Below are 17,321 nucleotides of genomic sequence, written 5' to 3'. Positions count from 1 at the left end.
TTATTCAGCTATATAAAAACTGCAACCAGCTGTAGCAAGTTCAGAGACCTCACCTATGAGTGGATGCACTGCAATTGCCAGGAAAAGCTCTCCAAATCCTTGCTGCAATCAGGGCTCCCCAGTGATTGTATGTAGATCTGGATGATGGTAAAGTATTTGGGCAATTGGTGATGTATCTTCTGTGATCACTGTAGTTAATCTTGTGTAGTAATGATTAGGTGCAGGACCTTGCTCTGTTTTATTCTTGCTGTACTATTTCACTTGTTGCTTTATTGCTTTAAGCTTAAGTAAAGATAAACTCACTAATTTAAATTTGGTGCCTGTGTCCTTTGTGCTGACACCATTTGTTGCCAAAACAGATAGGAATCATAAGGACAGTGTATTTTGGTATCAGTTACTCAGAGAAAGGAAGTATTTCAGACCTCATCAGTAAGGCACTGGAGGAATGAGACAACTTGGCTGGTTGGTGGGATGTAATATCAAGTGGATACTACAATTTGAGGAGCACTGCCAGAGCAGAGAATGACTTGTCACAGCAGTGTGTGATGCCTGCTTCTCTCACAGTGCTTCTTTGCTCTGACAGAGGGCTCCTAAGATTGGAACCTATGGAACCTGTGCTACATTGCTTTATTTATAGGTCTTAGCCTTCAAGGTGCAAACATACCCTCATTTGTTCCTTGGTCTATGTATTCAGACTGGACCAAGATATAAAATTATGGCTTCAAAAGAAAAGGAAGTGAACTCCATGAACTCAGTTATGCAACAGCCAAGAAAAAATTGTTCACAGCAAGAACAGCTTATTTAAACCATGTTACAGGAATTACTCACCATGGACATTAAGAACTTTTTGATTTCCAGGGTAAATATTGCTCACCTATAGGCAAAGAAAACTCACTTAAAAATTATCCATACCCATTAACTGATGGAAATGCATCAGTTAGTACTGTTAGAAAGCCTGAAATATTTGCATGCTATCACAGGAAGTACATAGATAGCTCCAAAAGTAATGTTTCCTGTTTATTTCTGTGGAAACAACTGATACAAAGATACAACAACACAAGATAGAAAGAGCACAACAATACTATCTGATAAATTCTCAACTACAAAACACTACAGTCACCACCATAGCTATACATTTTCACCAGAGTTGAACAAAGCCTGCATGCCACACTTGTGAAAATCTGCATGGCTGTCTGGAACATGGCTTGTCTTTCATGTCACTGCTGCTGCTGTTGAAATGGACCACCCATCACCTCACTGTGTCACGGTTTGAGCTCCACAAATGTTCAGCAGCCGATGATGAATGTCAATGGATGCAAGTTTTTACACATGGAGAAATTCAATTATACATCTTTGCTTCATATGCATTTCCATGTTCACTAGATCTCATTCTGAGCTAGAACACTTCCAATGACGGGGCACCCAAGATTTCTCTGAGCAACATGTTCTAGAGCATCACTGCTCTCATAGTGCTCTCTTCCTAACATCTAATCTAAATCTATCCTCTTTTAGTTTAAAACTCACCCTTTGTCCTATCACTACACTGCCTTATAAAGAGTCTCTCCTTCTCTTTCTTGTAGCCCCCGCCTAAGTAGCAGAATGCTGCTATAAGATATTTTCCTGGAGTTGTCTCTAGGCTAAATAAATCCAACCATCTCAGTCCATCTTTGTAGGACTGGTGCTCCAGCCCTCTGATCATTTTCACTGCCCTTCTCTGGCTTATGTCAAAGTCAATACCTTCCATATGTTGGGGGCCTCAGAGCTGAACACAGCACTGCAGATAGGGTCTCAAGAGAGTGGAGTAGAAAGGGACAATCACCTCCCTCAACCTGTTGGCCACATTTTATTTTTTTTTTACCCAGGATATAACTAGCTTTCTGAGCTGCAAGCACACATTGTCAGATGTTGTGTTCTTTTTTTTTTTACCTCCAACTTTTTCTCCTCATGGCTGCTCTCAATCCACTCATTGCCATGCCAGCATTCATTTTTGAGACTTCTCTGGCCCAGGTGCAGGACTACTCACTTGGTCTTCTTGAATTTCATGAGGTTCATGTAGGACTACCTCTCAAGACCATCGGGGTCCCTCTGGATGGCATCACTACCTTCCATTGCGTTGACTGCATTACTCAGCTTGGTGTCATCCTCACATTTGCTGAGGGTGCACTCAATTTCATTGTCCACATCACCAACAAAGGTGTTAAATAATACTAACAAAGACCCCTTAGGGACATCATTCATCATTGTTCTCTACCTCTTACAAGTCTTTCAATGCAACCATTCATTATCTGCTGAGTGGTCCATCTGTCAAATTCAGGCCTTTCCATTTTAGAGATATGGATGTTGTATAGGACAGCATCAAAACTTTGCACATGTTCAGGTAGCTGGCATCAACTGCTCTTCCCTTACCCACCAATGATGTAATCCTGCTATAACAGGTCACCAAATTTGTCACACATGAATTGTCATGAAGTGAAACCATGCTGGCTATCCTCCTTATTTTTCTTGTAACTCAGCACAGTAAGTAAGTCATTTCTGTCAGCAGAATGTCCACATTTTCCCTAGTCTTCCTCTATCACTGATGTTCTTGCAGAAGTCCCTCTTGCTGCCCTTGATGTCCCTGGCCAATTCAATTCAACCTTGGCTTTAGCTTTCATAACTTCACCCTTGGCTGTTAGAACAATGTATCTACATTCCTCCAAGGCTATCTGTCTGTGTTTCCACCTTCCATTGGCTTTATTTTTGTGTTTGGCCAGGAGCTTCTTGTTCATCCTTGTAGGCTTCCTGGCATTTTTTCCTTAGTTTTTCTTTGTTGGGCTTCATTGCTTCTGAGCTTGAAGGAGGCAATTGCTGAATACTGGCCAGCTCTCCAGGATGCCTATTTCCTGCAGGTCTTCATCCCATGGTACTCTAACAAGGAAAGCCCCTGTATTAATTTTCCCTTCCTGCCCTTCCTGATGAGCCTATATACTTCCATTAAAACACTCCAGTCATGAATTATATGTGAATAGACTGCATATGAGTGACAAACAAGGAATGTAATTGTCCTTTTCTGATGCACTTTCCATGTCACATTAAAATATGTAAAAAGTCTTATTTTGAACAGAGAAATTGTTAACAGTCGGAGACATAACAACATGGAAGCAATACTTGTATGTACATCTAAAAGGTCTATGCATATGTATGTGTAAACATTAGCTTCTCAAAGCAGTTCTCAGTCTGTAGAAATGTGGAGCTTTGACAGACATTTAGGACAACCAACTAATTATAGTGCATTAAGGGAAAGGTTACCATGCTTTTAATTATATTTTTTACATGTGGCTAACACTGAATATCTAAACACTTGAAAATCTGTTACCTCGAAGGCTAAGTAAAGCATATTTCTGCTGCAAAGCAGAAGTCATGGGGTAAAAAGCTGCAGATCTATTGTGGTTATGCATACAGCTCCTTCAGTTATGCATTGTCATGGCCATGCATCTTGCTAGGAGCAGATTATTTTTGTACTTACTGTATTCTTGCAGTGAGGTCTAGGAGAGACTGGGAAAACTGCCTATTCAAAATAGGATGGGAAACAAGTTTAATGAATGTAGGCAATAATATACAACATAATATACCTAGCAGTAATATCTAGCAGACATGACAAGACAAAGACAAGAAACAAAAATCAGCACCCCCCGAACAGAGCCTGCTTGCTGCCTGGGAGCTCTCAGGGTTCTGTCAGCACAGAATCATAGAATGGCCTGGGTTGAAAATGACCACAATGATCATCTGTTTCCAACCCGCTGCTATGTGCAGGATCACCAACCAGCAGCCCAGGCTGCCCAGAGGCACATCCAGCCTGGCCTTGAATGCCTGCAGGGATGGGGCATCCACAGCCTCCTTGGGCAACCTGTTCCAGTGCCTCACCACCCTCTGGGTGAAAAACTTCCTCCTAATATCCAACCTAAACCTCCCCTGTCTCAGTTCAAAACCATTCCCCCTTGTCCTATCACTGTCCACCCTCGTAAACAGCCGTTCCCCCTCCTGTTTATACGCTCCCTCCAAGCACTGGAAGGCCACAATGAGGTCTCCCCGCAGCCTTCTCTCCTCCAAGCTGAACAAGCCCAGTTCCCTCAACCTTTCCTCGCAGGAGAGCTGCTCCAGCCCTCTGACCATCTCAGTGCCCTCCTCTGGACCCGCTCCAAGAGCTCCACGTCCTTCCTGTGCTGGGGGCCCCAGGCCTGGACGCAGTGCTGCAGATGGGGCCTCACAAGAGCCGAGCAGAGGGGGACAATCACCTCCCTCTCCCTGCTGGCCACCCCTTTTTTCATGCAGCCCAGCACACAGTTGGCCTTCCGGGCTGCAAGCGCACACTGCTGGCTCATGTCCAGCTTCTCGTCCACCAGGACCCCCAAGTCCTTCTCCGCAGGGCTGCTCTCAAGGAGATCTTCCTCTATGTCCCAATCTGTACGTGTGGGGAAAAACTCTTATGTGACAGTGGCTCTTCTTGAGAAATTTCTTCCCATGCACACAAGCAAGTTAACCCACTCTAAATGCTGTTGCTTGAAACAAATTTTGAGATTATATTTTGCAAAGCATTTTAAGAACAGCATATTTCTTTTTCAGAGGAAGAAGAGTTACAGATTATTAGCTTATTCAATGTACTTACTCCTTTGATGTGAACTACATGTCCTGGAGGTCCAGGAGGTCCAGGGGGCCCAGGCAAACCAGGAATACCCTGGTAAAAAAAAAGTGAAATAAGGACAGTTAGGCAGATCTTTTCATATGGGCCTAGGGCACAAAGGATCACAGGATCAGACAGCACTGTTTAACCAAGAAGTTTTGTGTGAAATGACTTGAAGGATGACTGAGCTTTCCATTACAGGGACCAAGCTAAGCAGGAAGGTGAATTTTAATATTTAGCCTAAATCAATGGAGAACAAAGCAGTCTAAAATTATTATTTCCAGGGCAAAACAAACAGATAAACAAGCATCCAATAAAAAGCATTAAAACTTCATTAGGTCTCCAAGATTGATCTGAGACCTCTAGGACTGATGAGATTCATGTATTTCAAAGTGTTTGTCAGATAGCTACCCACTACTTAACATCTTCAAGGAACTCTGCTAGCATGGCTGCTGTTTACAAAAAACTGTATCAGCTCTTCACCGTGCCATTTAAAAACTTAGCACCACACCATGTCCACTCTGCATTGATGTAAGCTTCAGCGAAGCAGCACCTCAGCAATAGCTAGAGACCTAATGATTTTTTATCTTTCCCAAGCACTTGAGGAAGTGCTATTAGAAGATGTAGTCTGTTTTGCTTGCTTGCTTGCTTTGATCTTCCAGCTTAATAAACTTAATCCACTAGATTAAGTTTAATGCAAGCTTTAATAGTTTTTGTTAAAGTAGACAATCCAGAAAATTAACCTTGACTCTGTTTGAAGATACGGAGAAATCAATTCAATGTTTACTGACAGGCACTGCTCATGTTTTCTGTTTGTTTTTCTCCTGTTAGAATTTGCCTGATTTCTGGTTTCATCTTCCAGCACCTAGGTTTCTATTAACTAGATCATCTCATCTGAAGCTGATTCCGAGCTTTGTATGATTTCCATGATAAAGTAGTAAGAGGCCCCTGTCTTCTTCTTCTTTTTTCTTCCAGCACATCGCTTATACAGATGAAATATTATGCTGTTGTAGTAAGAGTGCAATTTTTTTTCCCAGCACAGAATGGTCCATATCAAAGCGGTTACAATAAACACACTAGACTGAAACATATTGCTTATGCTCAGTAATGCTTATTGTTGTGTAGCCCAGTCTTCCATGTTTGCCATGAGACCAGTGGAATAAATTCTATTCCTAAGAACAGAGTTGCAGCAACAGGACCTTGGTTCATCACTTCTTATTCTATAGTTAGAGGATGTGGGTGGGCTTGTATGTGCTATCATCTTGGGAGCACCATGCAGTCATTACTCTGGATGCATGTACATGACAACTTGAGCAGGTAATATGTGTCAGTAGGCATCTCCTTGTTTGTAGGATAGCTGACACTTCATGACATACTTATGTACTATTTGGACATATGCTAGTTATTTAAAAGCCCATGGGGAAATCTTCAAACAATGAAGATACTATATAGTTATAAAAAGGATTGACAATCTCATATAATTTTGTTATTTGAAACACCTGTGTAGTGAATTTCACATATAACTAACTGTTACATCTGGGATCTGAAGTAAAGAGCTATACATGTAAGAATTGTCCAGATGGACCCAGAAGTTGACATTCCAATGATTGTTTTCATGCAGGAAAAATAGCAGGAGCATCTAATCATTTCAAGCCCATTTCAGCTTTTTAGTCCTGTTGTCATTTTAAAGGAATTGAAAGAAATCAGATTCAATTAACTTTAAGAACTTACATTTAATGCTTCTCCTCGTTCACCTTTCACACCTTTCAGCCCATTCAGTCCTGGGCGGCCCTGAAATAAGTATACATAAGCAGAAAAAAAAGTAGAAATAACATAGTATATGTCAGAAATGAGATGCTCTATCTTCTTTCAGTTTGAGAGCTTAATACATACTGGGCGTCCTGGGAAACCAAGTTCTCCTTTAGGTCCAGCAGGTCCTATTGGTCCCTGGAAAAAAAAAGAAAATGTGATTATGGAAAAAGGAGAAAAAGAGCAAAATTGAAAAAATGCTATATGGAATATATCTATGAGACATATTTTATTAGAAATAGAGGCATAGTTTCACAGTTGCACAAAAACTAGTCTGTGATTGTTGAAAATGTGTAGAATTTTCTCTCTACTTGTTCTTCTAAATGATCTTGAATGTTGACAGGGCTGTATATAGCAGTGTACTCTGGTTTGGAAAATACTGATCATCTGAAATGAAACCTGAATTCTCAGCCATTGTAGTGTGTGCAATTTAAGAATAAGTTGCCATGAATCAAAGCAAAATTAAATGTATTAGTCAGTAGAAAAAAGGCTGCTAGTGGTGTATACTTTGTGCATCTGCTTTTGGTTTGCATTGTTTCATTAATTATTTGTGCATTGGATCCTGTAAGTCTGTAGATCAGACCAAGACTTCAGATAGCTCCAAACTTCTACACAACTCTTGACAGTTTGGATATGTGGACTCATTGGCTGGCAGTTGAAACAGATCCTTTTTTATACAAGAGTTACCCCTCAGGCCTCACAGATAGATCAAAGTGACTTCAGACAGAAAGGTCAAGCAGGTCATTCAGAAAAAGTAGTCCAGTGCCATGGATGATCTATGATTTGCTATTTGCAAACATAAAGCTTCTAGGCAACCAGTGGTAACAGATCAACAAAAAGCAGTCTCGTCTGCTGTCAGCTTCCCAAAACTCACCAAAACCACAACTGTCTAGACAATCTCTTTACTTACGTGTCAATCTTTCAGGTTTATTTTTCTTTTTTTCCCAGTCTGGTGAGGTACTCATGAATAACTGGGACTTCAAATGTACATCAAGATTGCATGAGCTGACATCACCAAAGCCACCTTTACTGTTTTCTTTGTCAAAGTCTCAGCCTGCCCCAAGCAGATGTTAATGACTCCCTGAGACAGAAGCCAGCAGTCACAGCTATAAGTGAAAGAAGGAAGTGAGGAAGCCGCAGAAAAATGCTTATCAGAAAAGAAAATTTCATGTGCAAAAGCAGGGGAGGTGATTTATGTAGATTGACACTATGGTTATCACTCAGGCTCCTGTTAAATAAATGTGGTTGTTTTATTGACAGTGAATAACATAAACAAGCTGGTAAAAACTCCCCATTTCCATTTTAGCAGGAGGTCTGATTCAGTCTGTCTCTTCCACTAGTTCTACTAACAGCACTAACCTCCTAACTACCCCCAGCCAAAAACCTGCTTGTCTGCACCTAGTCTATTTCGCTCCAAACTCCTGCAATCCTCACTTCTGCCCAGATAAGTCTCAAAGAGGAGGGAAGCCGGGGAATTATTTTAAGTTCTGGAAGCTTGTCTGTAAGTTTGTTCTGCCCCAGTAGCACAGAGGAATGATCATGAGTCCTCAACTATCTTGGAGTTGTTCTTGGGGCAGAGCTTTACTTTATATAAAATGGAACAGAACAATTGGCACAATACTTTGATAAGTTAGGCCGCAGACTGACTGGCCAAGTACTCTGAAATTTGTGTATTATTGCTGCATGGGACTCCCAGTCACTATGAAAGGGTTTCTACTGGGGGAAAATGCTAAAAAGAATCATGCTTGTCTGCAGCGATGATCAAGCTAGAGTTATGCATTAAGAATCCCTAGGCACTAAGAATACACTAAAACCAGAAACTGGCTGGTCAAAATCTTGAGACAGTCTGCAAAATTATCCCACAGTGTAATCATTCACCAGTCTGGCAAGAAATGAATGGCCCTGTCTATACACTAAACTATGAAACATCTTGTGACAGTGGCGATGTAAGCACAGAGCATGGGACATACAGAAGAAAGGACATGTCCTGAAGGATACATACAGTAGGATGAGTGGCAAATGAGACAAGCTAGAACAATGAGAAATTTCAAATAAATGTAAAGAAAAGCTTGTTTAACTTGAAGGTCATTATGTAACAGGAACTTGCTGGCCAGAGAGGCTTCAGCATCTTCTGAGAGATGTGGAAGACTTGACTTTGGCAAGTCCCTGAATTACAGAGACCTGCTTTGGTCAGAGGGGTGTAATAGATGACTCTGAAGTTCACTTTCATTCTAAATTGCACAGTATTCAAGCAGTTTATCAACACATCCAGCTAGTTGTTTCTAGAGACCACAACAACTGATGGCAAAGTGTCCTGTTCATCTTAATGCACAGAAACCACAGAATCATAGAATCAAACAAACATAGAATCATAGAATGGCTTGGGTTGGAAGGGGCCTCAAAGATCATCTAGTTCATGGTCCTCAAGTTGGACTTAGTCAGATTAATATTCCTTGTGATCTTCAACTCAACCAGGACATGGTTGCTACAGCCCATATTGCCTCTAGGCTTAACCTCTTTCATGAGCTCATCAGCACTGGGGAGTGTCAGGCCCAGTAACCAAAAAAGCTACTGACAACAAGTGAGGCATAATGGAGATCAGACTACATCAAAAGCAGATGCAAAGAAAGACTCAGTATTCTTGATCTTTGACAAATACTGGACTACAAGAAATACATTTCTGCTCAAACACTACTGAATCTGTGCAACTGTTCATATTTTATAACAATATCATTGTTGTGCTTTCATACAACATTTTGTGTACAGTCAAAGATTTTAGGCCAAGGTCGTGAAACAAAGACACTAAACCCCAATTTCAGTAAATGGTCTGATGCTACTTCCTAATGTGCAGCTTCCTCTGAACCCAAGGGAGTTAGTTGCAAATTCTTGTTTCCTATAGAAATTGGGGCTGATACCGTTTGTTGTGTTAACTTAAATAGAATCAGAAAATAATTTAGTTCTAGTCTTACCATCGGTCCCATTGGTCCTACCACTCCAGCTTCACCCTATTGAGGACAGACACATGCAACAATTACAAGGAGAACATCTGCAGTATCTAGCAGAGGTGGCAGATAACAGGGTCACCAAACATTCTGGAAGAACACAAAACAGTACTAACTCACCTTCTGCCCTTTTCTTCCTAACAATTCAGTTAAAGATCCATCAGCAGCTATGATAGCTCCAGATTCTCCTTTTTCACCCTGCAATTATTGTCAAAGTAGTAATACTTGTTTTTTAAAAAAGACTTTCACTTGCTCTCAATAGATCATCTGTATGAAATGTGCTCATAAGATCTATGCTAAAGGGAAATGGGCCATGGGAATCTTCCTGTATATCGTCGGCTTAGATATCGGTTAATAAATCCTAATGTAACTGTAAATTCTTTATAGAACACTAAGTAGAAAGCAAGAATCTTTATTTCTATGTCCTTATGTGATGTCCTTATCTCTACTTCATTACCACCAATATTTGCCTCTGAACATCCTGGGCCAACATAATAAAATAGGAGGCATTATTTTCAGAGCAGCCCTTGTATTATATCTGCTGTTTTGTTCAGCATTCTTTCAAATTCCACTTACTACATTTTTTCACACAAGCTTATTAACATTCGAATAATAAAACTTACAATGTCACTAAGGATTTGTTATCTAGCACATTTTGTTGTATGTATTTTTCCCTAAGCACTTTCTCTTACCTGCTGTCCTTTGATTCCTTTCAATCCAGGTAAACCAATATCACCCTTTGGTCCCCGTGGGCCCTAAGCAAAATCAAATCCATAAATCCATAAATCCATGGTGAGATCTTCTGCAAATACAAAGCTAGGCCATTTCACTACACGTCCTTTTAAATAAATGAAACACGTAAACTTGAATCACTCTGGTTGTAATCCAAGTCTTGATTTACAAGTCTTAGGCTTACAAGATCGAGTTGCTGTCTGAATCAATGTATTGCCTAAAACAAATATCAGATAGGGCTAATCTGTTAAAAACAACAAAAGAACAAACTCTGATGTTTACACATATTCACAGAGGGAAATAGGCAAACATTGACAAGAATAGGAATTGAGCCTAAAATCTTCTCTTTCTTCCTCACCCTACTTTCTCTACACTCATGGTCTGATTTTTTTTTTTTTTTTCTAATCACTGAGACTGTTTTTCAACACAATTTCTGAAGTTATATTCTTAAGAAACAGCACAATATATATATATATATATTTACCTACAGAGAGATTGCATATTTGAAATCAAGATCACTTATGTATCTGTTCTTTAGCAAAAGCATTCTGGCCTGATCATGTCTTGTTTTACATCTTCCCTAATAAGCACATTCAGAAAAGCTTTCTTGTTTACTCTTCAAGAAAAAAATTCAAATTTATGTAATTTCTGCGTTAGTGAAGAGCTAAAGAAAAGATGTGAAGTAGGGATGGTATTTTCATGTAAAAATTCTCCAAGACTGACAATTAATTATATCATTTACTAAATATTGTCAGCTCTTTTTAACTGAAAAGTGTATTTTTTTTTAATGTTATTTATTTTGTATGGTTTCCTGTGCAGCCTACCATGGACAGGACCCAGTAAACAATCTTTTGTATAATTTTGGGCAATTAGCCAACATTATTTATCAACTGCCCCAGTTTTGTCCTTATTCTCAGGCAGTACAAATGGTCCTGAGTTGATATGCACACATCTAAATTGTAAAACACTCATAACAAGGGAAAATAATGTTATTACATTACGTATAAGTATGATAATATATACAATATTATGAGTCACAAACCATATAATGCTTATATGGGATAGCAGTAGGAGCACAATAGGGAGCAAAATATAACGCATCATTTGATAGTCTGGCAGTGTAATGCTTCCAATGTGGCATCCTTAAAAAAGTGGTTATTCTAAAAAAAATTGTTGAATTTTATAGAAGAAAATAACCTCTTGTGTTCTTTGTATCATTCTAAAAGACTAGAAGGATAGTAAACCTAGCAGTTCTCCACAGTGGTGATCAAAAATAATAAAAAAAAAAGGCTTAAGGAATAATATGCTTCCATATACATTTGAACACAGTGTTTAGAAGCCCATTTGTACCATTTATTCCTCTTAATTTGCACAGAACTTTTCCTTAGGTAGTAATTTTTCATTAGACTGCTATATTTAAGCTACAGAACTGACTGAGATAAGCAGAAATGTGAGTTGGGCATATAACAGTATATTTCCCAAGGCTAATTTCTATTGTAAACGTTGATTAAAAAAATACTGTCTCACAAGAAAATTAATCAGACTTTATATGAATTCTGTTCAATATAGTTATTAAAATATTTAAAACATACTGAAAAACTCTTACTTAGACAGCAGAAGCATAATACTTACAGGAAATCCTGGTAAACCTGGCTTACCATCTGGTCCCTGCAAAATGCAAAAACTCACTCACAACCACATAATAGAGACTTGCAAAATGGTGTGGATTTTCAGTGTATTGCCTAATTTGTGAATATTAACTGATCTGAAACTGGATCGAGAACTTCATTCATCCAGTGGTAAAGCTGTGATCATTTCACAGTGCCTTATGCTTCTAACTTTTTCTGAGACATTCAGATTTACTTTCCAAAAGTGAAAGATATCCCAGGAAAGTCTGAATAAACATGACGTTTTCCCCGTATGAAAGGCATGCAACTGCAACTCAGACTCTTTTAAGTCTTATAGAATCCAACATAGAAACCACAGAGGCCCTCTCACCTTTTCCACTGAACCCCTGGTTGCCAGTAGATAAAAAATAGCATGTCTGCTAGAGCATGGCTATAAACACGGATTTGTATTTCTACTGGACATATTTAAGACTCTCCAACTGTGTTATCTGCAGAGTCACACTTTTGTCCTCGTTTAAACCATGTGGACATGGGTAACTTAAGTCACTATGATACTCCAACCTCCTCCCAGTCTGCGGTCAACTACAAGACGGAGGTTGTGAAACCTTTCCAATTGTAACTACATTTCAAGCTACAGGGTCTACTTCTTTCTGTTGGGACTGTAAAAACTATTATGAATCAATAAACTTCTACTGGGCTCATGAGACCACTTGTTTATGTCGTTTTGATATCCTGCCTTCTAAGGTTTGAATGGCAACTACTTGCAGTAACAGACTTCACAGAAGAGAGGCCATACTATGCTGGCATCCTAGTATATCCAGGGATTAGGATTCTGTACACACACCTTCCTTGTTTTGTCAGGGATTGAATGTGAGGGGTGCTCACAAGTAAAATAATAAGCAAAATAAAATAAACAAACAACAGTCTGCAAATGAAACTGGTTTTGAAGCAAGATTCTTAGTTTATGGAATTCAAATTTTGTGAAGTGCAATATATTACAGACCTTCACACAAGTCCTACCTAACACTGAATAGACTGCAGCTCAGAGAAGATAGGTTTCTAGTCCTAATCACTAGGATCTAGTCCTATTGATTTAAAAACCCTTCCAGGAAACATCCAACTCTTCAAATATTTAACCAAACTGTTTTAAAGCTACGCATCTAGCTGCAAAACAGAGCCAGTAAATTTCACATCTGTTGTATTATGAGATTTCCAGATTATCATCCACAGATGTAATTGCTGTGAAATTATACACAAGAGTCTAGTATTCCTAGTTGTAATTTCAGGAAGAACTGAGTGAAATATTTCATCCCAAGATTTCATGATTTGAAAAACAAGGGTACAAAAAAAGTAGAAAAAATGCTATGTACACCTGCATCTCTGTTTCTGCATCAGTTGCACATTTTTGTCATTCTGATCGTATTCAGGTTGCGTTCAGATTCAGAACTAAAGCAACTGCTTCAATTCCTGTCTTCTAGACAAAAGTTTAAGAACGAATTAATCTACACAGAATATATTTTTTCCTGAAGTACTCTCACACAACTTATTGCTGAAGCTAGCAGGAATTATACACGTTCTTAAAGCACAGGAAACTCTCAGTTTTGGATACTTAAAAGGGAAAATTAAAGACAGAGCAATTTTGGAGATTTAATAAGGGAGCATATACTCACAGGAGGCCCAAGCAGTTCTTCAATTGCAGTGAAGTTAAGAATTCCTTTTGTATCATTGAGAAGTAGCTAAAGAAGTGGTTAAGAAACAGTTTATTTCACATACCAAACCAAGCACATAGGGGTACACACACATTTTTAGAATTCTGCAGAAAGTTAAAACATCTTGTTTGAAATGTGGTAAGAAAACCACAAGTAAGGTCACAGGAAATGTTAGCTAATACAACTTTTGTTACAGATCTGGAATAACAATATGTAGCACTGGCATTTCACTCATTATGTAAGAATTTCAGAATGTTTTAAAAACTTTCATTAGCTGATGCTCATACATTTTGAAGTTGAAAACTGTGACTTCGTGTGTTGTGGTCTGCAGTTGTTTCTCCATGGTCAAGATTAAAATAAAAATTTTATACTCCAGTATCAGTCACTGGCATTCTGAGATGGTGAACCTATCTGACCACAATCTATCTTGTAAATTCAAAGTTAGAATCATGTTCTGAACATGTCTGCATCACACAGGGCAGTGTCATGGTAGCAGTTCTTCAGTTAGTACTGATTATGCTTGTTTGTGTAATCGGTGCAGTGCAGAGAAATCAATGAAACGAGCCTGGATCCCCAAAACTGTGTAGTTTATCTGGAGTAGTACCATAGCTAATGAGTTCTGAATCTTCAGAAGCCCAAACAGAGAAAAGTAATAACAGTGCTTTTATATACTTCTTTCTATCCTGGTACTAGTAAGCTGTATATTAGCTCAGACATCCCTTCAGATATTGAAAGCCCCAGAGGGTATATCCCTGCTGCTAAGTGACAGAGGCAAACTGGTGACAATAGACAAGGAGAAGGCTGAGATACTCAGTAAGTTTTTTGCCTCGGTCTTCTCTGATGACTGCTCATCACATGGATAGCTGTCAGATTACAGTCCTTTGCATCATTTGTTACGAATGAAGTATATGGGACTTAACTTGGAAATTGGTTTGAAAAGAATTCTGATTTAAATCACTGCTTTGAATGGCTGTTTGACCACATGGTCTCCCTTCCAACTATTGCACGAGTCTCTGAATACTGTTTTTCTAACTGGAGTGTGAGGAAGGACACAACTGCATTGTCTTATTGTATGTCCTACCAAGCTAATCTAGTTTATCCATCCAAGCATGGCAGTTTATGGTCAACTTTCTGTACTATGAGGTGCTACTGGTATCATGATTCTTGCAATAAAAGCCTGTTACTTCAGGTGCTACAGGTGCTACAGGTGCTGCTCCCTGCTCTGTGCCCTCATGTTCTAAAAAAAAAAAACAAAAAAACCAAAAACACTGGAAAACTGTCATTAAAAAAAAGAAAAAGTATGTTTAAGTCTTGCAGGCAGCTCCTTTCCCTCTCCTTCCTTCTCTGGTATATACACTGTATATACTATTAGATTGTGTAGTATTTTGGAATATCAAGCAGTGGCAAAATGAGCCTTTTTTTTTTATATTAGGGTAGATTCTGATTGATATAGCAGAAGTGATAGAAGAAGCAGAAAGGATCGCCAGCTTCTGAGGTGTCAAAAGGTACCGAAGAAGCCTGGAAATAGCTAGGGCCTACTGCAGACCTCAGTTTTATCTTAAATTGAAAGCAGAACTAACAACTTCATTTAAAATTACAGAGCTAAAATAAATACCAGAATCAACTGTTGTGATGTGGATATTGGTTTGACCTGGGTAGAGAAGATTTCTGAAGTGAATCACAGAAGATGTTTGATGTTTTTCTGAGAGTGAAAGAACGTATTTGGATAATTTAATCTTCTACCTCAGCATATGTATTTTAAGCAAAGGTCCTGTCATTATACAAACATCAGTGAAGTAGGTAGAACTCAGTGTCCCAAATATTTACATATACTTGAAACCACAAACACGTTTAATCAACTGTTTCAAATTTCAGCATGCTGAGTCGTTGGAGAAATCATCTGATTATCTTATTATAAGTAGATTTTGTAGCACATGAGAATAGATGGTTCTTGCTGTACATCCACAGAATATTTGTTCACTAGGAATGTTCATAAAGCCATGTGTATGTGCACCCTACTGTAAAGGAGCCAACTCCTTAAACTCCAAGGTGTTTAACTCCAAATCTGCTTTCTGTACAGATTTGTAATACACTGGATGCAATACAGCTTCCAGTAGGATTTATACATTTCTTTAACACAATGGATGTAATCCTTACACAAGTTATGGAGAATTCAAAGGATGCATGGTAGGGATCTTCAGAAACATTAGACAGATGTGTGAACTGTGGCTATCACAACATATAGAAAGCCATGCTGCTTCCAGCGAATTAATGTCATTATTTAGCTATGTCAGCTAAATTAACATTTTTGCACTTCTTATACATGCTGCCCTCCCTCTGAGGCTCTAAGTATTTTTGAAGTGTGCAAACAAGCTAAGTAGAAATGCATCCAGGTTCATTATTACTGCAAACAGAGCTATCTAGTCACCAGTAGGAATGAAGGCCCCACAGTAGCAGGGCTGGGAACATAAGTTTTAAGTCAAGGTCTCTTGACTCCTTTTCCTGTCACAGCTATTTAAGGAAATTCCCAGAAACTTCAATAGAAATGTTATGAAGTACAGAGCTGGTGATACTCCCACTTTGAGCAGGAGTTTGAAGTAGATGATGTCAGGATATCCTTTCCAACCAAATTTCTGTCTATATTTCTGCTCACCAAGGACTTAGCATGACAAGTCTATGCGAGATGCTAAGAATAGATAGTAGTTAAAAAAAAAAAAATTGGGATGCCAATGTACTTGCTGTCAACAACAAATAGTGTAGATGAATGATTGGACTAGATGATGTTGGAGGTCTTTTCCAACCTCTGTGATTCTATGATTCTAAGATGTTTTGGTATTCTTTTGTCAGTTTGAAAGGGGATTCATCCTAATCTTTAGCTATCATTACTGCTAACTAGTATTTTTGCAAGGGCTAATGTACAAAAAACATGTCTTGTTATGTTAAACATTCCCAGTTTTGTATTTCTCAGTTGTTGGGTTTTTTTATGTGACTTTCATGATTTGTGCACAATCACTTGGAGAGTCTGAGAGAAGCTCTCAGTATTATCCCATAATTCTTGTATGCAAGCTATTTACCCTTTTCCCTTCCTTTTCCTTTAATCTTTTCAAGATATACTCATTAGATACAGAGAGATATTAAACTCTTTTGTTTGTTCATTTTAAGGAGTAGACTTAAGACCTGAACATCAACACCAGAATTGCCAGTTAGGCAACTGCTTCACTTTAAGTAGAGTTAGAGGCTTTGATGCTTGACAAATGCACTTACCTCTGGTATGGCTATGACAGGTCCTGGTGGTCCTGGTGGTCCAGGTGGGCCCACAATATCGTTCCCATCCTGTCCTGGTTCACCCTATTTCAACAACATTACACATGGAAATCCCATTTAGTAAACGCTACACTTCACATAGATTTCTCAGAAAAAATTAAACCATCCAATCTCACCTGAGGTCCTGGGTCACCCTTCTCCCCTTTTGGACCCTTTGCATGGTAAAAAAAAAAAAAAGCAACAGGTGTAAATAAATAATTTTAAACAGAAAATGTTGAAACTTCATTCTAACTTCAGAAAATGCAGGAGAGTGAAACACAGGTACATCACAACCCCCAGCTCTCTGAAAGCACAAAGGGTACTCAGATCCTTTGTGGATCTGATGTTTAAAATTATCTAACAATGTTCTCAAAAAGCAAATGAAAACACACCATATGATCAGTTGGGCATTAATTCAACAAGCTTTTCTTTCACTGTAATGATATCAGATGTGCCTGGCTGCTTCTTCCTTTTTCAT

General features: G+C 38.8%; 1 protein-coding gene across 1 annotated transcript in view; it reads right to left on the bottom strand.

The window, feature by feature from the left end:
• COL15A1 (collagen type XV alpha 1 chain) overlaps positions 1-17,321 on the bottom strand; it is a 109,695-nt gene that overhangs the window by 25,945 nt on the left and 66,429 nt on the right. The window contains exons 14-25 of the mRNA XM_031608308.2: positions 16,981-17,016; positions 16,805-16,888; positions 13,502-13,567; positions 11,836-11,871; positions 10,164-10,226; positions 9,592-9,669; positions 9,439-9,474; positions 6,554-6,607; positions 6,392-6,451; positions 4,646-4,714; positions 3,506-3,547; positions 829-874 (exon numbers count right to left, since the gene is read on the bottom strand). Coding sequence (XP_031464168.2) covers positions 829-874; positions 3,506-3,547; positions 4,646-4,714; positions 6,392-6,451; positions 6,554-6,607; positions 9,439-9,474; positions 9,592-9,669; positions 10,164-10,226; positions 11,836-11,871; positions 13,502-13,567; positions 16,805-16,888; positions 16,981-17,016 — 670 coding nt within the window. The remainder of the gene's footprint in view (positions 1-828; positions 875-3,505; positions 3,548-4,645; positions 4,715-6,391; positions 6,452-6,553; positions 6,608-9,438; positions 9,475-9,591; positions 9,670-10,163; positions 10,227-11,835; positions 11,872-13,501; positions 13,568-16,804; positions 16,889-16,980; positions 17,017-17,321) is intronic.

This window comes from Phasianus colchicus, chromosome 3, assembly GCF_987193195.1.
Source record: "Phasianus colchicus chromosome 3, bPhaCol1.hap1.1, whole genome shotgun sequence".
Lineage (NCBI taxonomy): Eukaryota > Metazoa > Chordata > Aves > Galliformes > Phasianidae > Phasianus > Phasianus colchicus.
This window is presented reverse-complemented; position numbering and strand designations above follow the sequence as displayed.